The sequence below is a fragment of the Humulus lupulus genome, chromosome 7, assembly GCF_963169125.1.
Source record: "Humulus lupulus chromosome 7, drHumLupu1.1, whole genome shotgun sequence".
Classification (NCBI taxonomy): domain Eukaryota; kingdom Viridiplantae; phylum Streptophyta; class Magnoliopsida; order Rosales; family Cannabaceae; genus Humulus; species Humulus lupulus.
The window spans coordinates 84611649-84634699 of record NC_084799.1 but is presented as its reverse complement, the minus strand read 5'-3'; the positions used below and the strand labels follow the sequence as shown (position 1 = coordinate 84634699).

The following is a 23051-nucleotide window of genomic DNA, read 5'->3' as shown; positions in this document are numbered from 1 at the left end:
GTTACAAAACTAAAATTTACAAATTCAAAACAACCCAAATTAAAATAGAAACTCAAAATCATTTCAAAATCCATATTATTAACTAGCTTTTAATAATGTTTTAGATTTTTTTAAATTTAAAATTATTTTTATAATATTTAAATAATTTAGTCTAAAGTCATACCAAAATCCATATGTGCAGTTAACGATTAGTAATAATGGTTGCACCAAAATTGTAAATTTATGTATTACTTCTTTTTTATATTTTAAATCACTATAAATGTATTTCAATGAAAAGAAAATCTAAAATTATGTAAATATATATAGGCTTTTAAACTTACTAGAAGTTCAGCAACAAACATGGGCAAGCCGATCATCTTAAGAAAAAAATGAGAAATTTGAGTAATACAAAAGATAGAAATCATCTCAATCTCTAAAACTGGGATTGTATAGTTTTGAACTGGCCATGTGACATTGCCAAATGGACTTGATACATTGAGTTGCCATGCATCACTTTTATTCCAGCCCAACAGAGTGAGTATTCGCTGGGAAAGCAGTGCACCTTTTTATAGGTAATATATTCCTCGCGCTTGTATTAAACAATTCCATTTTCTTTTACTTTTTCCTCTGTTTGGCTCGAGAGAAAATGAGGTAGGAAAAGGAAAATAAAGAATACTGATGATGATCACAAGGAACAATAACTATGCATGCATGGCAAGAAATGAAAAGAATTAATGTTAACGTTGCACCCATTTGAATGAACCAACTCATTTTTCTTGGTGCATGATGGTTAGTTTTGTTTTTTTTGTTAATAATATTATTAGAAAAATGACTATTTTTGGTGGAAACTGATACTCTAATTTTGAGAGTAAGTGGTTGTTTAGCTAGGTACATATGTGCGGCCAGCTTTAGCTAATCTCGCTGTTATTTATATAATCGTATATGTATATTTTATGAATAAAAATCATGAATATAATTTAAGAAAGCTAGAACTAGAAAAAGAGGTTTGAGCTATTGTAAAAAACAATTAGAATGACACAAAATTTATAACAAACGCACCCTATATCTCACCTTTTACAATTATATTTCATGGTTATTCTTTAGTCTAAAATACAAATCAAGATAGACCGTGTAGGGATTGCCCCAATTTATGCCAATTTTCATTTAAATCCTACAAACTAAAAGGTAATTAACTGTGTTTTACATATGTATTCTTTTAATTTCAATTTCACGTTGTTTAACCTTATTTGTAGTCGATGTATATCAAAATTTAAATATGATCATTTCACCCCAAGACCTTGAATCATATAAACACAGCTAGTTACTAAGTTTTTGCTTTTGTACAACCAGAACAGAAGCATTGCTCATGAAATCTGTGGAGGAAAGCAAGTCTCCCACAACACCAAGTTCAGGAAACTCACTCCATTCTTCAAGACCCGAAGTTAGTATAGAGTGTTGATTGTATCGTCTTCCAACAATAAACAGCTCAAAATCATCGGCCATGGATCTCAAAGTCATTGCCGTTTCAGTTCCATCCTTAACCATTTCCTTAACATAACCCACATTTCCATGACCAACATCACTATCTCGATCATAACTCTGAATTATATCTTTAAGCACTTCATTATCAAGAACCTTCTCCCACTGCTTGAGTTCCCGGTCCTCATTCACGCTCACAAAATGGATGATGGTCAAGGTTATGCGCACGAGTCCATGGCCATGCGCTTGGCGAACGTAACAGCCTCCCTATCGTCGCTACCGCCCAAGAACACCATAGCAACGCGGTACGTCACTTGTCTTGACACCATGGACTCGACAGTCTCCGAGTGTCCACGATGCGCTTGGAGAGTGTTTTCTTCTGAAGTTGGTGGGAGATAAAGACGGGCGTGGCTCGGCCGACGAGCTCGATGAGATGGAGAACGTAGATTGCGTTGTCCTCTGTGGGGCATGAGACGTCGAGGAGGTTGATGATGGCTGGGGTGTTGTCCGGTCTGTTTATGCACGCGACGATGCGGAGCTCAGAGTCGTTGGTGGCGGATTGCATGATGTTTCGCTTTTGATAGCCTGCGTATTTCCTCTTGGGTAGGGGTGTTCATTGGATGACATCCAATGTTTTTAAGCCCATCCGATCCGATCCAATCATCCAATTGAATGTTGGATTTTTGGAACCGATCCGATCCAATCATCTTGAACCAACCGATCCGATCCGATCCAATGGATGATTGGATCGGTTCGGTTCCATCCATTGGTTATCCGTTGGATCGGATCGGATCCATCCGATCTTTTAAAACCTTTATTTAGGCTGATTTTTTTATAAAAAAAAAAAAATTATTTCAATATATAATATATTTTTTATCTGAATATTAATTGGATGGTATTGGATCATTATTGGATTGGATCGGTCGGTTGGATCCATTGGATTTACATGTCATCCAAGAACCGACCGATCCAATATTGGATTTTTAAAAATATCATCCGATCCAATCCAATCATAATTGGATATCCAATTTTTAGCGGTCGGTTGACATTGGATCGGTCGGTTTGTTATTGGATCGAATCGTTTCTGCACAGCCCTACTCTTGGGATTGTATAAGTAACGCACGGATACTGGCACCACGATTGCAGTCACCAAAACCGTTGCCATCACAAAACAGTACACCTCCAGTTCTATAACCTATATTATTGTAATCAATATGTTCAAGAAAACAAAAGCAATATTTCATTATGTGATCAATAATTAATACTCTAAAAGAAAAGAAAAAGTTGCCTAATGTTACCTTTATTTGTGTTAAGTTTTGACAATAAAAAATCAATTTTAGGCCAAAATGTTTTTATTTAATAATTATTTGCTCCAATTAAAAGATCCTATGTATGTATTATATGTGTTTTTTTTCACTCTTTTCATAAATTATCACCACATTTTAGTTGTGCGCAGTACCAAATTTACAATACATTTTTATTCTAACGGGTACAAGAAATTCTTAATCTTATGTTGTCACCTAATTATTGTATTTTTCTCTTTTAAATATTCCAACTATTAGCTATATTTCAGTTAATGTTAAAACAATTCATATGTTTTAGTCATAATTGTAATTAATAGATTTCAGTCAAAATAATTTGTATGATCAGTAATACCTCCAAATATTAACAATAATAATCTTGATGAAAAAAAACAGTCTCTACTAGTTTACATTTGACAAAAACTACTTTAGGCCAAAAAAAACTTATTAATAATTAATCATTCCTATATATAAAAATTCTATATATGTCATTTTTCTCAGTCCCATCATCAAATCATTATAATAAAACTATACATTATTTATCAACACCTTTTAGGACCTAAACCAAACTAATTAGCAATATTTTTTTTTTCATATTAGCATGAAAGTCTTATAATCTAATGAGGCTATTTAGGATTTTTTTCTTCTGAACTATGACCAATATATTATTGTGCCCCCTAATATTTTCGAGTCATTGAAAATTATCCCCGAACTATTCGCAATGTTATAACGTGAGACTTATTTTAAGTTTTATCTTATGTGGCTAACGGATTGTTGACTTGTTATTGTCACGTCAGCACCATGTGTATAATTTAAAATAAATAATATATATTTCTTTTAAAATATTAAAATTAAAAATATTTCAAAAACTCAAAAACATATTTTTTTCTTTTATATTCTTAAAAGATTAGTTAAATTTTTTTTTTCAAATATTAAAAAAATAACTGAAAATGATATATTTTTTTACAAAACTTAAACTAATCTAATTTAAAATTTATTAATTCCATCATTATTAAAAATAAATAATTTAATTTTTCCAAACAAAAAAAATAGATGAGTTTCAGTATATTTTTTTAATATTTGAAAATTTTATTTAATTAATATTTTAAAAATTTATTAAAAAATAATCTTATAAGAATTAAAAAGAATTTTTTTTTTAATATTTGAATTATTTTTTAATTTTAATATTTTATAAGAAATATATATTTTTTTAATTTTAAATTATACACATGGCATTGACGTGACAATGACAAGTCATCAATCTGTTAGCCACATAAGATAAAACTTAACACAAGTCTCACTTTACAACACTCTGAATAGTTCGAGGGTAATTTTTAAAAGTTCAAAAAAAAATCAGGGGTACAATAATGTATTGGTCATAGTTCGGGAGCAAAAATCCTAAATAGCCATCTAATGACCATATATTTTAGTAATGTTGATTTCATATTATGTTGTGACTAATAACCTAATTATTGAATTTTTCACTTTTCAATATTCCAAGTACTATTAGCTATATTTCAGTTAATGTTAAAACAATCCATGTAATTAGTAAACATAAAAGCAATATAAATATAATTATACATACCTTACTATCTCTGGCAATACCATAGGAGGCCATTTCCACAACCCCTTTATAGGACATAATAAAGGCAATAACCAAGCCATCCTTAAAAGGCATCCTACTAAGCTTTGGAGGTATCAACGAGAAGACAAACTTGGACACAGTAATCACAAGCACAAGAAGCGCATTGGCTCTAGACACTTTGGTGTTGAGATTGAGGTCATGTGGGTCAGCTTTGATCATGGGCACAGTCACAAGATATAGGCATGAACACCCTAGACACCAAAGGATCAAACGTCTTCACCAAAGCTGACCCTAATGGGGGCCCATCTGGGACAGCAAGGCCCGATATCATAGGCCCAAAAACAAGTGTCATGTGATACCAATTCGATAGCATGGCAGAGAACAGAAGTGCCAAAATGATGATCGAAAACTTTTTTCACTGGCCTACCCTCTGGGGTTTGGCTGACCATCCACACATGGCTGGTCTGCCCACGTAGATGACAACAACAGTAAACAAAGTCCAAAATAGCTAACCCTACGGACTTGTCTCACACTTGGCCAGGGTGGCTAGAGCCGTGAGAATCACACCAAGTATGTCACTTATGATCGAGGACGACAACCTAGACAACCGAGCTCCGAGTTGAAGATCTTCAGGTCTTCAACGATAGATGCTATGACTGGAAATGACATCAAGGAATGTGTCGTTAGCACAAACATGAGCTGGAGATTCTCTTGCTTGTCGAGCTCGAAGTGTTTACTGAGCAAGTACTGTGCAGCGGCGCGATCATGGCGAGAGAACCAGTGTGGAAGGCCTTGGAGCCCGTACGGAAGACTATGCTTAAGTCCATCTTGACTCCGCTTAAGAAGATGAACTGGTGTATGCGAAGAGTGAGATTGTACCGAGTATGTCTTGGTTGTTGAGTTGAAATACTGAATTGTAAGACTTTCTATAAACTGTGCTGCCACCCCTTGGCCTAGGACTATTCCAGCCTGTAATATGTACCCAAAAAAAAGATTTTTTAGTTGGGCAAATTCTTTAGTCCCTCTGTCATGACTTAGTCCTATAAGTAGGCCATTCAATTTTCCAAGTGTTAAAGATATGGGCTAGTTTGGTGTATTTATTTTTATAGTGTTTTACCTATAGAATGAGTAATATAAATCGATTGTGAATAGTTGTATTGATGTGGGTGTTAAATGTAAGAGCAATGAGATAATTTTACGTCTAGAAAAATATACAGTTGAGGAGAATATGGTCATCTTGGTATTGATTTGTAACTTATTTACGATATTAGTAAAGTATTCTTTTACCACAGGTAAGTAATTTTAAAGTAAGTAGTAAGTAATAATGTTATATCAGAAAGTAAAAAAATATGAACTAATCAGTTTAGTTTTTCTTTCTTTTGTGTGCGTGAATTGTGTTAGTAAAAGCTTAAAATATGTTTTAATGATTGGATGAATGAATTAACTAATTAGGAACCTTAGTGTTGTATAGTTAATTTTGTATGAATTTTGGCCATTATGGTATTAGGTACCTAGGAGTTTCACTTTCCATAAGTATTTTTTTAATGCATTTTTTTGTAACAAAATTAGAGTAGATTGTAAGAGTACCAAAATATTAATACTGCTACTAAACATAATGTAACTAAGACTAGGGCATGATACATGGTAACTTTAATAGCTTTCATCTTTTTTCTCTTATTTAAAAATTTACATAATTCTCTTGCAATCACGTTGGTATATTCTCACAAATAAAATGATTCTTACAAATTAAACAACAACACTGTACAATTTTCACTTAACTTTCTAACAAAAAAACTTGAATGAAACCAAAATATATCACAATGACTTTCATCAAACGGGGCTTGTACAAGACAATTGTTAATAAATGCTATCATTAACTCAAACCACATTTAATTATGAAAACTAGTCATGGCCATACATAAATAATCATTAATTTCCTAAGAGTTATCAAGGGGTATATGTGTATTTTAACACATCCTCAACCAAACACCACAATCCCACCATCCACCATGGATCCAATGGCTGAAAATAGATGAAGGAGTAAGTCCTTCAAATCCAAGTGAGGGACTAAAGAATTGCCCTTAAATATAAAATAAAATAAAATAGAAATTGTACAAAAGAAAAAGAACTCAAATATTTTATCAATAGGTTTTTATTATTTATATACACCATTGTTTCTTATTGATTTTGTTAAAATGTACCAAGTAATAGGGTATTTTCTTGTCTTTTATATTGATCATGATGTTTGTTTGTTCTAAAATAATAGTTTTTTTTTTTTGTTTATCTAAAAGTAAAAATTCAATCTATCATTCAATTTTTAATTTTTATAACCAATACATGCAATATTATATTTTATAGGTTTTTGTCTAAACTCTATTCAACCTAGCTAGACTCTATTGTACCGTAAAAAATATGAGTATTAAAGTGTAACTTCTAAAAAGATTTGGGTATTATCGCTGCCAATTAGAATAATAAAATTATGTCACGTGGATATTTAACGGGTAGTTATTGGTGAGTACTAACGGATATACCAAAATTATAGATTTATGTATTATTATTGCCAAAAAAAAATTGGGTATTAAAATGCAACTTTTGAAGAAAAAAAAAATTAAGTATTATCGCTGCCAATATTCCTAAAATAAATAGAATAACTCTAAAAATTTATAATATGTCACGTTACTTTTCGAAAGCTCTCATTTTTATATATATATATATATGGTTGTGTTATAAAATAGCTTATATCTATTTTTCAAACTATTCTCTGTTGAAAAAAACGATTAGAAAAATAAGATGTATTGAGATAACGGACGCCGTTTGAAATATGCAATTTTGAGGTATTTTGGTTCCAACTTAGTTCGGACTAGATTTGAACCATGATCAACTTTTTATTTTTATTTTTCCCTCACTTGGTCCACGCTATGTCTAAACCACGTTCGAACAAATAAAAACCTCAAATGACATATTTCAAACGAAAGTCTGTCATTTCAATATAAACTTATTTTTCTAATTATTTTTTTAAGTAAGAAAATAATATAAACTATCTTATAACACATCCATACACTACAAAGAACAATATTACTTCCCATAATCAATTACTTATTAAATTTATTCAACTTTGTGAAAATTTCTCAAATATAATCAATGTAAAGGTTATTTGAGTTTCAAAATATGTATAAATATATATATATATAGGACAATTCTTCTATAAGGACTTCACTTTAAGCCTTACCGGTAGTGCTCTTAATGTTTCTCGACCCGTGAACAGTTTTCGGCGCGATTTTTTTGTATGATCGTGTATATTGTAGCTATTTAGAGTATCTGCAAATTTTCAGAAAATTCCGAATAGTTTACCGTACCGAAAACTAGGTTCAAACATGTTGTTTTACACGCGCATAAAAAAAATTAGTCATGAGTGCAACAACATGTTTGAACCTAGTTTTCGGTACTGTAAACTATTCGGAATTTTCTGAAAATTTGCATGATGTTCTAAATAGCTACTATATACACGGTCATAAAAAAAAATCGCGATCACGCCAAAAATTATTCACGGGTCGAGAACACTGAAAGCCCCACCGATAAGGCTTAAAGTAAAACCCCTATAAGAGAATTCTCATGTATTTATATATATGTAGTGTTGTACCCAAAACTCGACATGATTAGCAAATAGACATCTTCCAGACCCCTACAAGTTCTTCAAATATTATTTTTTGGCCTGAAGTAGGGACGCGACTGGCCAGCCCTATTACATCGTGATAGGTCTTTGAATGAGCTTCGATATCACATATTATTGGTCTCATGTTCAGCCTGATTCAAAAATTGCGAGGCTTCAAAGTGGACTTGTGCGCGAGAACCTATCAACTTAAGTTTGCTCGGGCATCATCAGGCAAGAAGGATACTGGCAAGGCACATGGCGAAAAGTCTACTCGCTAAGCACACATCGAGAATCTCAACTCGTTCACCTTCTTGAGGACATCTTAGAAAAACAATCTCACCACGACAAAGGTCCTCGTGAGAAGATGGGAACATCGTCACGAAAAAAAAAGTGAATGACCATATCCTTGAGATTCCATTGACATTCTGCAAGAACTTAGCTACTATGCCACCTGGCACAAAATCAGCACGCACGCCGTTCAACAATCTCCACAATACAATTCTGACAACTAACCAAAGATCGTAATTGCACTATGCCTTTTTTGTCTTATTAGTTGTATAGAAAAGCCACTTTCTCCCAGGGCAATTCTATAATTATGTAAAGTCCTCCTATAAATAAGAGAGGCAACCCTCCATTAAAAGGATTGAAGGCTTATAAATTGAGAGAGATAATTACATAGACATAGTGATGGATTCAAAACGAGTATGTTTTAAAAAATTATAACTCGCAAGCGCACGAATCGTATATGCAATATAGTGTTCGTGTAAGCACGAGATCAAACCCAAAAGAGTTGTCTAAAATAAAAAAAATAAAAACTATTTTAAACCAAAATTAATAAATTCTAACCTAACTTCAAAGATTGATGAGATTTAATGTCATGAACATAAAATAAAAGATTTAAAATAAAGTTATTTAAGAGAATACAAATGAAACCAATTATGATTTGAAAATAAGTTGTAAAAGAAATATTATTAAGATACTAGAATCTACAAAATATAAGTTTAATAATATTTATTAGTATATTGATTCTCAAGTTTTAGTGATAATTAAAATAAATCAAACTATCATTTTCCAAATAGATTTATAATTTTAAGCACAAATTACTTCTAAAAAGATAAGATTTTTCTTCACTTTTCAAAAAGTATAATTTCAAAGTATTTAATGTGAATCAACCTAATGAAACAAAAAAAAAAAAAAAATCAAATAACATTATTTATAAGGAAAAACATAATATTTTTGTTCTAAGCATTGGATGTGTACAATTTAATGACACATCTTACACAAAGAATATTATGTTTTGTAAAATGAAGAACAAAGTGCATATTATCTAACAATCCAAAATATGAGATATTAAAGATGAAAGACACATATGAAGAAGAAAAATCCATAAACTTTGTTGCATTACAAGGGAAATCAACATACAACATAAATATTATCTAGTTACAAGTTGCTTCATCATGATCTTAATAATCTTATAAAAAAGATTAGAAGCACATAACTAGAATAGAAATTACAAAATAAACAAAATACATACTTGAAAATGCTCTTGAAAAACCCCAAAATGGAAGAGAGAATGGTAGAGAGAAAATGAGAGAAAAGAATATGGTAACCAAAAATTAACCAAAAATGGTCTTGAAATTCCATATTTATAGCCAAAATGAGAGCATTAAAATAATCAATTTAAATTAATTAAATTGATTAAATTAATTAAATAAAGTAAATATGACATGTAGAGGTAAATTATAAGGTGTAATGATGATGTTGTGGTGAAATATGTACGGAATTTGGGTAAAAATGTGACATTTTAGACAAAGGGAACAAATGTACAAAAATGAGCTTTTGTTGGGCTCAAAATGGGGAAAATGCAGCTATTTGACTGTTGGTGGCAGGCTAGGGAGCTGAAAGAAGGCCCGTGTGGCAGCTGAAGGTGACTTGGGCCTGAGAGCTTCGGCTGTGCCTGCTGTGGTGTGGGGTGTTGGGCCTTGCTGAAGGGACATGGCTGAAGGCTGGCTGGATTGAAGGGTCTTCATTGGGTGCTTGCTGCTGGGAAGAGTTGCTGCACGTGGACGGCTTGTGAGGAGTTGAATTGTGTTGGGCCGTGGTGAGAGAGGCGGCTGGGACAACTGTTGGTGGGCTTCGGGCAGATGGAATTGGGCATGGGGAGGCTGGCTCATTTCCTTTATTTTTTCACAAAACTGCCACTTTTTTTCATCATTCTTCTTACTTTTCAAGAGCAAATAAAATACAACAAATTCTCTATAAAACAAACATATATTAAATTAAAACTAAATATTTTCAATAATAAAATATACAACAAAAGTTCTATGAAAAATTAATTAAAACTTAATTTACTTAAATATTTAAGCTCAAAATTGCATATTTTTACTCATAACTTAACAATATTAATTTTAAATAATTAAACTATAACATATTATAATAAAATATCTATAAAAACACACAAAAATATATAAAATCATAATAAGACTAATAAATTCAAAATTACTTAAAAACTTAATAAATCACTTAAAAACTCAAAGATTAAGCAATAATTAGCATAAAAAATGTGGTAAAATAACTCTATTTTGTAGAGTTATCACACCCCCAAACTTAAAGTTTTGCTAGTCCTCAAGTAAAAGAAAAATTATAACACACATTTTTTTTATTGGTGATATAAAATGGATTTTCTCAAAAATTGCACAATGAAAATAAATCTAAAAAATTATTATGAATAAAAGTTAAGCTTATGTAATTAATTAAATTGTCAATTTCGCTTTTAAAAACAGGTTTTCATTAAAATTATTTTTCACTTAAACTTATAGAAAATAAGAGTGTTCTTGTTATGAAAAATGTAATTTTTGTTATAAGTAAAATTGACCCAATAATTAAAACAAAGCTTAAAAATTATTCATATTGTTAAGAGAATTAAACTCAAACTCAATCAAGATTTTTATCATTGAAAATGAAAAATATCACCAAATTTTTTTTATTAAATAATTTTTTTTTGTATTTTTAAACAAAACAATACAAAACACAATAAAACAATATATATATATTTAATTTTTTTTTCAAAACAAACTTAGCACACTTCTACCCTCATATTCAACATAATGAACGGTAACACAACCATTAAACTTGCTACCTCCAAACTTAATTTAAGCATTTTCCTCAATGTGTTATAAATATAAATTAAAATTTACAAGAGGTTGAAGTTTAGAATGGTCGTACCTCATCGTGGTGCATTGTCAAGAGAGCAAGAAAAACCAAACAAAAATTAAATCACACATAAAACAAACAAAACAATATAAAACACAAGTTATCAAAATAGGAATCAAAGAGTATGGTAAACAGGGTCCTCTAGGATGATCTCATCCACTTCATCGGTTTTCAACTCTAAAAATAGTTTTAATTTTTGTCAATTAACTTTAAATCTATCACCATTTTTAGGATTTTCAATTTCAATAGCTCCATGTGGAAAAACAATACGAACAATGTAAGGACCGGACCACCTAGAGCATAACTTTCTCGGGAATAAATGCAAACGAGAGTTGTATAAAAGGATTTTCTGACCTAGAGAAAAATATTTTCTCAAAATATTTTTATCATGGTAAAATTTCATGCGATCCTTATACTTTTTTTAATAGTCATATGCATCATTCCTAATTTCGTCTAGTTCATTTAGTTGAAGCTTTCGTTTCTCACCTATCTTGTCTAAAGAAAAGTTCAACTACTTAATTGCCCAAAATGCTCTATGTTCTAACTCAATAGGTAAGTGGCACGCCTTCCCATACACAAGTCTGTAGGGTGACATGCCAATGAGCATTTTATACGCGGTACGATACACCCATAATGCATCAGTGAGTCTTAAGGACCAATCTTTCCTAGTTGGATTCACAGTTTTTTCTAAAATGTGCTTAACTGTTGGGGTTTTATGCCCTAATTAAAACCCAAATTCTTTGTAATCTTATTTTATTATCAATAAAAGAATAGAAATTATTTTTTGACTTGGTCAATCACTTTGCTCACATGTTTTATTTTCATGATTATTTGTTTAATATAAACTTCTATTAAATCCCGAGCATATAGTTAATCTTATTTATAGTGACGTAATCACAGTGGAATATAAATATGATTATATGTTCAAAAATAAGTTAGTTCTAAGATTAGTCAGTGCACCGGATTTACACTGACTTGCCAATCTACGATATGATCTACTTACAAATTACAGTGTTATGTTCTTTCCAAAACATTAGCAAAGTAGATAAGATCGGATGTATTTGTTACATCGGACAGGACCGATATTGACAGTTGATAAGATAAGTAAACATACCGTTATTATCTATTCTAGTCATATCATATAGTTGACCATATGTCAATTCAATCTCAATTCTGAGTGGTTAGTATTCTAACTGATTGTATTATTTGAGTTCTTTGACTTGTTCGTTACCAGCTTACCCTACGGACTAGCCCATACTTACATCTTGGGAACTCGGTAGTATAATTGAGTGGGAGTGTTAATCATAGATATGAACATCTATAGCTTCTGATTAAGAAGTGAAACGATGATTTCCTTTTAGTTTGGTTCAAGGTGATAAATGATAGATATCTCATTTCAGTAATTAAATTAGTTTACTGAAATATCATTTACAAGGAACTAAGTGTTTTAAGGAAAAAATACAATGAGGGGTAAAACGGTATTTTAGTCCTATCTCATTGTAGACCGTCTATAGAGGATTGAGTGAAAGTTATGGTTGTAACAATGGATAATTAATAGCGTATCTATATTTGTTATAGAGCGTTCTATGAATTCAAGAGTGCAATTCCAAGTCTATAGTGGAGTCACGAGGAATTAATAAGTTAGTAAATTTATTTGTTAGATTTATGATAACTTATTGGAGCTTGATTTCATAGGCCCATGGTCCCCATTGTACCTTGGATAAAATCATCTAGATAGTCTCAATTAATTGATTTAATTATCAATTAGAATTATCAAAGTTGACCAGGTCAATTTTGGATAGTTTCACAAAGTTGTGTAATTTTGAGAAGAAAAGAGAAATTATGGCAGATTTATTAATTAAGATAAATTGGTATCTAAATTAATAAATAAATTTAAATCAAGGTTCAAATTATAAATAATTAATTTGATAAAGGATTTAAATAATTATTTAATTAATTAAATCAATAGAAAATAATACAGGCCTTGATTTAAGTCCAATGGGCTTATAATCAAATGGGAAATTTCACGGGCCTATAGCCCATGATAATTTCGACCTAGGGCTTCAAAATGGCTGTTATTTTATTGATTTTTTAATTAAATTAAATGACCTAATTGAGTCTATAAAAGGAGTGCTTAGAGAGAAGATTTTAGAGACGACAGATAAGTCACAAGTCAGATTTTCTGATAGTTTTAGATTCTCTCTAAACACAAGTCCTTTTCTAAACATCTTTGTTATTTTCTCTTCTTCTCTCTATATCTATCTCATGTGTTGAGAATTGCCCACACTAGTCTAGGTGGTTCTAAGGCTACATTGGAAGATCGTGAAGAAAATAGAAGATCGGTTCAGTTTCTTGATAATACTCTGCGACAGAGAGGATACAAGAGTTAGAGAAACTGAAGGAAGGACTCTTAATTCCGCTGCGTATACTGTAAGTATTATATTATTTGTTTCTCTTTGAATTCCGTTTTAGAAACATGTTTTAGGCTATCTCGTATTAATTTGTTTAATATTAGATATACATGAAAATAAATAAAGATCCTGTATAAACTTTTTCCAACATTAACTTCCTTATTAGACACTTTGACTTGACCACTAGTTTGTGGGTGATATGGTGTTGAGACTTTATGTGTAATGTCATATTGTTTCATCAAATGTTCAAATGGTTTATTACAAAAGTGTGTACCATTATCACTAATGATAGCATGTGGTGAACCAAAAAAGAGAAATATATTTTCTTTCAGAAACTGAAGCACAACTTTGTGGTCATTAGTGTGGCATGCAATAGCTTCAACCTATTTAGACACATAATCAACTCCAACAAGAATATAAAGATTACCAAAAGAGTTAGGAAATGGTCCCATAAAATCAATGCCCCCAACATCAAATATGTCAATAATAAGAATAGGATTTAAAGGCATCATGTTTCTTTTAGTTAAACTTCCTAGCTTTTGGCAACGTTCACAAGCTTTACAATAAACATATGTATCATGAAAGATAGTAGGCCAATAAAAACCACATTGTAAAATTTTAGCAGTTGTTTTCTTACCACTAAAATGTCCTCCACATGCATGATCGTGACAAAAAGATATGATTTTAGATTGGTCACAATTTGGAATGCATCTTCTAATTATTTGATCATGGCAGTATTTAAATAAGTAAGGATCATCCACCTCAGAATAAAATTTATATTTTCATGCTTAGACCAATGAGATGGTATTTCCTTAGTGACCAAATAATTAACAATATCAACATACCAAGAAAATGAAGAAACATGCATCAATTGTTCATCAGGAAAAGTTTCAGTGATAGGAGTGAAGTCATGTATAGTTTCAACAACTAGTCTAGATAAATGATCAGCAACCACATTTTCAGATCCCTTTTTATCATGTATTTCTAAGTCAAATTCTTGTAAAAGTAGGATCCAATGGATCAAACGAGACTTAGCATCTTTTTTCGACAAGAGATATTTTAATGCAGCATGATCAGAATAAATAATAATTTTAGACCCTAACAAATAAGATCTAAATTTCTCCAATGCAAAAACAACAGCAAGCAATTCTTTTTTGGTTGTGGAGTAATTTAATTGAGCGTCATTTAAAGTTTTTCTAGCATAGTAAATTACATGAGGTATTTTTTCAAGTCTTTGTCCTAAGACAGCACCTATAGCATAATCAAAAGCATCACACATTATTTCAAAAGGTATTTTCCAATCAGGAGGTCGAATAATGGGTGCAGTAGTCAACAAATTTTTAAATTTTTCAAAGGCAACATGACAATCATTATTAAAGACAAAAGCATTTTCTTTTCCAAGTAAATGGCATAAAGGCCGAGAAATTTTGCTAAAGTATTTTATAAATCTTCTATAAAAACTGGCATGGCCTAAGAATGATCTAATTTCTTTCACAGTTTAGGTGGGAGAAGTTTTGAAATAAGATCAACTTTTGCTTTATCAACTTCTATTCCCTCAGATGAGATTACATGACCTAAAACAATTCATTTTTTAACCATAAAATGACATTTTTCCCAGTTAAGCACAAGGTTTTTCTCTTTGCAACGAATCAAAACAAGTGAAAGATGGTGCAAACATTCATCAAAGGAGGAACCAAACACAAAAAAATCATCCATAAACATTTCAAGAAATCTTTCAACCATGTCAGAAAAAATTGAAATCATACACCTTTGAAAAGTCGCAGGTGCATTGCATAATCCAAAAGGCATGCGACGATATGCAAAAGTTTCGAAAGGGCATGTAAATGTAGTCTTTTCTTGATCTTCTGGGGCAATGGGGATTTGGTTATATCCCGAATACCCATCAAGAAAGCAATAATATGCATGGCCAACTAAACGTTCAAGCATTTGATTAATAAAGGGTAATGGAAAAGGGTATTTTCTAGTAACATTATTCTGCTTTCTATAGTCTATGCACACTCCCCACCCTGTTTGTACTCTAGTAGGGATTAATTCATTTTTCTCATTTTCAACAACTATGATCCCAGACTTCTTAGGAGCAACTTGAACTGGACTAACCCATTGACTATCAAAAATATGGTAAATGATACCTACGTCTAATAGTTTAATGACCTCTTCTCTAACTACTTCTTTCATATTTGGATTTAACCTTCTTTGACATTCCCAAGAGGTTTTAGCATTCTCTTCTAGATGGATTCTATGCATACATATAGATGGGCTAATTCCTTTAATGTCTCCAATGGTCCAACCTATGGCTTCTTTATGCACTACAAGAAAAAACAGTATTCATAACACTTAAAAACTGCTAACCGGGACTATTGATAACACTTCTGAAAATGCTAAAATAGCCCCTGTTATTAAAAGTCCAGTCTTTTCTATAACAGTTTTTGAATGTTATGTTCGGTGTTATCTTAAACTATTCAATAACACATTTTTAGGTGCTATAATATTCAAATAATAACATTTAGATAGAGTTTTTGGTTATAAATTTGAAGTTTAATCTTGTACTTTTTTCATAACACTTTTCAACTGTTACATTTGATTATTTTGATAACATTTTTAGTTTGTTATATTATATAAACCATAACGATTTTTTATGCTTATAATATGTTTTTAAATCATAACATATAGTAATAAAATTTTAAATTTTACTTTGATAAGTATACTTATATGGTTTTTTTTAATTAAAAGATTTTCATTGTTGTATTTTGATAAAAAAAAATTCAAAATTAATCATAAAATGTAATTCTCAATAGATTGATAAACCATAAGTATTACATTAAACAATAACTAATTCAAACCATGAATGTGTCTACTTCATAAGAACTTAATTCTAACTTAAGTTTGAAAGCATAACATAATAAAGTTTTATAATCTTGAAATTTTTTTACTTCAAAAATGAAAAATAGAAACATTACAAGATACACAAAAGTAAACTGTTGACTCGGTTCTTCGCCAACAGGTAATTAAGAGAAGGAGAGGAAATGATTAGTGCTAAATGTGAATCGAAATAGATATATGATCTTAGAGGACCAAAGGGGTGACTCAAGACACGGTTTTTAAGTGGTTCGAAGGTTAAAATCCTTCTACTCCACTAGTCAATATTATTGATCTATACTGAGTATTTGGTTACAAAGTATTTCTTACAAGAGATTATTTTTCCAACCCCTATCAACTCCCAGGGTCTCCATATTTATAGGAGAAGGCACCTGGAAGTTGGTAGGGAGGTCATCCCGTGACCTTCTTACTTGTCGTATCAATTCTGTGACATTCATGATTAATTCCTAAACCTGACACATAAGTGTGGTCAAATCAATAGGTAAGGAAGTAATGGGCCGCACGGCCCAACCCAATCGTGGGTGTCTGAATCACGCACATTCCTGCTGCGTGTCCGAGAAGTCAGGGGGATATCAGACACGTGATGCCTGATATATGCACGTTTACCTTGCGTGTGTTTACTTCTCAAGGGGTCATAGCTCCATATCTAGCCCGTACCACGAGCTGCATACTGGACTCGACCTTCGGCCTTCAGGGGGCCTGCTCCAGTCTTGGACAATGGAGGCGGGCCCTTTGGGCTTCCTTGAGCTAACGACAGAAGCTCCGGTCTTAGGGGAGTTCATGAGATAACTACAATTAGTCAGCAGCTCGCTTGCTAATCAGCCCGCGTGAAAACCAGGGCATACATTTGCCCCCCAAGCTCCTGCTCGTGGTATACCACGTCGTATATAAGACCACAGTAGGGGCTTTTGGACTTCCCCATGAAATCTTCGCATTCCACCTTTTATGCAGGCGTCTGATACGTGGAACATCGTGGGTGGTGACGGTACGTCTTACGAGAACCGCATTTAATGGCCTAGCCCATGCCCAGCCGTCATTTCGTATTTCAAGTGGAGGGCCTCAGATCCCCCATTAAGGCCATCCAACGGCCCTCTATACGTGATCCTTTACGCATATAAAAAGGGGTGGCCACCCTACGCATGGGACACCCTTTCATTCTAAATTTTTCAAGCTTCAAGCTCCTCTTCTTCTTCTCTCTATATCTCCAGAAGAACGAAACCCTCGACCCTGCTACTGCCACTTTCAGCGTTCAAGAAGCTTAGGCGCACAGATTTCTCTGAAACTTTGGAAGCTATTACACCGACGAAGCTCTTACCAACGCAACACCTTCGTCTACCTTCCAGCCACACACTGTAAGTTTCCTGACCCTGTGTGTTTTGAAAATATGTTACTGTAGCTTAGGTAAATTTTTTTACTGTAGCCGCATGCAAGGGTTTGCTGGGTTTTGTGGATATGGAGGGTGACACCCTTTTTAGGTTAGGGTATATTTGTTGTAGGAAATCGCTTTAGAGTATGGGTTTCAGGATGCTTTTTCTGGGGAAAATTTCTGGGTAGGAGTTTTGGGAATTTTGGGTGCAAAACCGAGTAGCTTAGGGAACACGCCTCACAAGTGGTTTTGCAATTTTCTGCCTACTGAGCCTTTCCCCCCAAGGCAAATTCTATCCTGACCCTCCTGACACACGAATCCCGAGTAATCGTGGATCGGTTGGGAGCACAGGCGCGTGTTCATCGAACCGCGTGGTCCCACTCTCCACGGGCTGGGTTTACCTCAGCTCGTGTAAATATTAATTGCTTTTTCCTCATGCTTGGGTCGCCTTTTCTGAAATGTTTTCTTTTGTTCGTTAGGTGACCAGATGGCTCCAAAGAGAAATCTCCCACAGAAGAACGTCAGCAGCTCGGCCTCCCAGCAGGACAAAGGGAAGGCGGCGATGCTTAGCTCCCCGATCCCCCGCTTGGGGCCGGCAGTGGAGAAGGAGGTCGAGGTGGCCCCTAATGCCTTCTTTGAGGCGAAAAGGATCGTCTCAAAGATAACCGACCAGGTGAAGATTAACAAAATCTTCCTTTCCCACAACATCGCCCTGGGGAAAGCGTCCGTAGCTGCCCGACCTGCTTCAGAAGGTGAGCGGAGCTGTGCGCCGCTCGACGAGTCGTTCGCGGCCTGGAGTGGTGAACATTTTAAGGCAGGGGCCTTCCTTCCACTGGATCAGTACTTTGCTGATTTCCTTAACTATGTGGGGTTGGCCCCATTTCAGCTCCCCCCCAATTCCTACCGTCTTCTGCCTCAAAGCCAGCCCAGATCAGCGGGGGCGAGGTGACGAGTTCTACTACTTAACCCGGTTTCCCAATACGGCGGCGGTTATCGAGCTGCCCAGCCATCCCAATGACTTTAAGGACCAGTTTTTCATGTCAACTGGTTTCCGGAACTGCGAGAACCACTATTTCAATCGTCCTCGTAAGTTTCTCCCGTCCTTAGCTCGCATTTTAAGTGTTATTTTAGCTCCTCCCGTACCCCATTTTGACTCAGACTTCTTGCAGCCATATTCGCGAGGACAGAGAGATCTGTGACCCTCGGGGCCTAATACGAAACACTGGCGGGCTTGCCCCCCAGTGAGAAGGATTATCGCGTGCTCGTGACGGATGAGACGATGGTGTTCTGTAAGCTGATTTTTCCAAATCAGACCCTGAACCTAAAGAGGCCTCGGGGCCCGCCCCCAGCTCGGGACACTAGACCTATCATCGTTGAGGAGGTCGCGGGAGATGAAGACGAGGAGGACGAGGTGGCCGAAGTTCCGCTCGTGAGGAACAGGAAGAGGACCTTGGAGGTCGCCCAGAGGATGGGCGAGGAGAGGATCCAATCCGGAGCAGCCGCGGGTCCTTCTGGCCAAGGTAACCCTTACTTGTTTAGGAGTCTAGATAGGGCCACTGCAGACCCCCGGCTGGCTGGGTTCAATCCTAGGCAGCTCGTCCATCGTCACCGAAGCGATCCGGACCTGAACACACTCCTGCTCCATTGTGTCGACCGGCTCGTGCTGGATCACCAAGAGAGCCGGCCTAGGGGTACCGTAGTATTAGATAACACCCTAGCCTTTAGGTCGATCCTATTTGAGGAGTATGGGACCAACCTACGTGCCTGGCCATCACTCCAGAGGGGTATCTATGCTCTGGGGCTTAGGCAGTATGTAGAAGAATCTAGCCCTGAGTCAGAACCGGACCCAGAACTTGTGCCAGTTCGGGAAATAATCGTCTTAGGTTCTTCCAGCTCGGGGGGTAGGGCTCCCTTAGTATTCGCACACTTTTTATATTTAACCCTTTGTCCTTGTCTGTATGGTTGCTAACTTGTACTAACCATGTTTTTGTTTTGACAGAAGAGATGTCTCAGCCCGAGGATAGCTTGCGAGGCGCAGTCTTCGGGGGAAACCCCTCGGCTGGGCCAAGACTGAAAAGGCTCCGGGGGTCTAAGAGCGCCGCTGGGGCCTCCACCAAGTCTCCGGCAAAGGAGAAGGAGAAAACCCCGGCAGCCCAGGACACGGGAGCAATTTTTCCTGCTGCAGGAGCAGGCCAAATGCCTCCACCACCTCCGCGAGCTCCAGCCGCTACTCAGGACGTAGGAACGGAGCTCGGGACTCCGGCCGTGGTGGCCTCCGATGTGCGCATCCCAGTCAATCCTCAGGACCTGGAGAAGATCCCAGAGGCATTCCGGGGAACGGTGTACGAGTCGGCGAACTACGCCATCAACCATATCTATAAGTTCACCGAGAAGGAACTTCAGGCCATTGAGACACTGAGCCCGGTTGGGGTGATGGAGTCTTCAATGAGCATGACCCTAACCGTAAGCTGCCCTTTTTTCTCTGTAAAGCTCTTACCCTTACACTTTGCCCTGTTTTTCCTCTAAGGCAATTTTATCGTTCATTTCTCGCAGGGCGTCGTCGCTCTCCACCGGAGCATCATCAGGGCCAAAACTCAGCTCGAGGATATGAGAGCTGAGCATCAGGCTTCCCTTCAGGAGGCTAAGGCGACTGAAGATGCCTTGGCGACCACGAAGGCCGAGTTGGAGAAAGCCCTCTCGAAGGTTCAGGAGCTTGAAGCCTCCCTTACCACCTCGCGGATGGACCTCGAGGCTGCGAAGACCGAGATCCAGGCCACCCAGGTTGCCCTAGAGGCCGAACGGACCACTTCGGAGCAGTCCATGCAGGATCTGTTCTATCACTGTTGGGCTTACAATCCGGAGGCTGACTTCTCCTTCATGTCACCGAGCCTTTCGGCGCGCTTGCTGGTGAAGTTCCAAGCTCGCCTTGAGAAAGAGGCGCCGCCTTCGGAGACTGGGGAAGCCTCTGGCGCGGCGGAGTAGGGTGAGACAGCGACCTCCAAGGGGCCATCTGACGGAGCTTAGGGCGTTCTTTCCCTGTTGCCTTTGAACATTTTCAAGTATATATTTTTTTTGTAACCTTTGCATGAGGTGTTTTCATCTCGAGACAATTTTCCTTGACGTTTTTAATTTACGCTCTTTTATGCTTTTAAGCATTTCGGTTATAATTTATTGAAAAACCTAGTTCGTGTTAACTTTAACCCATATTTCGAGCTCTTGAAGGAGAACAACGAAGCTTTCACCTAGGCGATACCTTCACCCACCTCCTAGCCAAACACTGTAAGTTTCCTGACCATGTGTGTTTTGAAAATATATTTCACTGTAGCTTAGGTAAATATTTTACTGTGGCCGCATGCAAGGGTTTTCTAGGTTTTGTGGATACGGAGGGTGAAAGCCTTTTTAGGTTAGGGTATTTTTGCTGTAGGAAATCACTTAAGAGTATGGTTTACAGGATGTTTTTTCTGGGGAAAATTTCTGGGTAGGAGTTTTGGAACTTTTGGGTGCAAAACTGGGTAGCTTAGGGAACACGCTTCACAGGCGGTTTTGCAATTTTTGCCTACTAAAACTTTCCCCCCAAGGCAAATTCTATCCTGACACACGAATTCCGAGTAATCGGGGATCTGTTGGGAGCACAGGCGCGTGTTCATTGAACCGCGTGGTCCCACTCTCCACGGGCTAGGCTTACCTCAGCTCGTGCAAATAACACTTTGATTTTTCCTCATGCTTGGGTCGCCTTTTCTGAAATGTTTTCTTTTGTTCGTTAGGCGACCAGATGGCATTGAAAAGGAACGCTCCCAAGAAGACCGTCAGCAGCTCGGCCTCATAGCAGGACAAAGGAAAGGCGGTGATGCCGGACTCCCCAATCCCCAACTTTGGGCCGGCGGTGGAGCAGGAGGTCGAGGTCGCCCCCGATGCCTTCTTTGAGGCGGAGAGGATCGTCTCAAAGGTCACCGACCAGGCGAAGATCAACAATATCTTTCTCTCCCACAACATTTCCCTGGGGAGAACATCTGTGGTGGCCCGACCTCTAGCGGAAGGCGAGCGGAGCTGCGTGACGCTCGACGAGGTATTCGCGACCTGGAGCGGCGAGCATTTTAAGGCGGGGGCATTCCTCCCGTTGGACCAGTATTTCGCGGACTTCCTCAATTATGTGAGGTTGGCACCATTTCAGCTCCCCCCCAACTCCTATCAGTTGTTGGCGGGGTTGAGATATTTATTTTTGAAGCACGAGTGGGAGGTCCCCACTCCAGCGGACATTTTATACTTTTTCTGCCTCAAGGCCAGCCCGGATCAGCGGGGGCGAGGCGACGAGTTTTACTACTTAACCCGATTCCCCAATACGGCTGCGGTCATCGAGCTGCCCAGCCACCCCAACGACTTCAAGGATCAATTCTTCATGTCGACGGGGTTCAGGAATTGTGAGCTCCACTACTTCAATCGTTCTCGTAAGTGTTTTTCATCCTTAGCTCATAAGTTAAGTGTCGTTTTAGCTCCTCCCGTACCCCTTTCTGACTTAGACTAATTCTGCAGCCATCTTCGCGAGGACAGAGAAATTTGTGACCCTCAGGGCCCAATACGAGATGCTGGCGGGCTTGCCCCTCAGCGAGAAAGATTACCGCGTGCTCGTAGTAGACGAGACGATGATAGCCTGTAAGCTGATTTTCCCAAATCAGACTTTGAACCTCAGGAGGCCTCGGGGGCTTCCCCCAGCTCGCGACACCAGACCCGTCATCGTGGAGGAGGTCGTGGGAGATGAATATGAGGAGGACGAGGGCGACAAAGTTCCCCTCGTGAGGAATAGGAAGCGGACCTTGGAGGTCGCCCAGAGGACGGGCGAGGAGAGGATCCGATCTGGAGCAGCCGCGGGTCCTTCTGGCCAAGGTAACCCTTACATGTTTAGGAGTCTAGATAGGGCCACAACAGAAGCCCGGCTGGCTAGGTTCAATCCTAGGCAGCTCGTCCATCGTCACCGAAGTGATCCGGACCTGAATACCACCCTGCTCCATTGTGTCGACCGGCTTGTGCTGGACTACCAAGATAGCCACCCTAGGGGTACCGTAGTAGTAGATAATACCCTAGCCTTTAGGTCGATCCTATTCGAGGAGTATGGGACTAACCTTCGGACATGGCCATCACTCCGGAGGGGTGCCGTAGCTCCGGGGCTTAG

General features: G+C 36.7%; 1 protein-coding gene across 1 annotated transcript; it reads right to left on the bottom strand.

The window, feature by feature from the left end:
• Positions 1-1051: 1051 nt before the first annotated feature.
• Positions 1052-5099, bottom strand: LOC133789759 (cation/H(+) antiporter 5-like). The gene is made up of 2 exons (XM_062227512.1): positions 4345-5099; positions 1052-2653 (listed from the first exon to the last, which is right to left on the bottom strand). The coding sequence occupies exons 1-2, from the start codon at positions 4561-4563 to the stop codon at positions 2408-2410; spliced, it is 465 nt and encodes a 154-aa protein (XP_062083496.1). The 5' UTR covers positions 4564-5099; the 3' UTR covers positions 1052-2407.
• Positions 5100-23051: the final 17952 nt, after the last annotated feature.

Excerpts from the sequence above, each read along its gene's own strand:
- LOC133789759 (XM_062227512.1), bottom strand. The coding sequence starts at position 4,563 with ATGATCAAAGCTGACCCACATGACCTCAATCTCAACACCAAAGTGTCT. Across the intron at positions 2,654-4,344 it reads GTATTGCCAGAGATAGTAAG|GTTATAGAACTGGAGGTGTA; the intron begins GTATGTATAATT and ends ACAATAATATAG.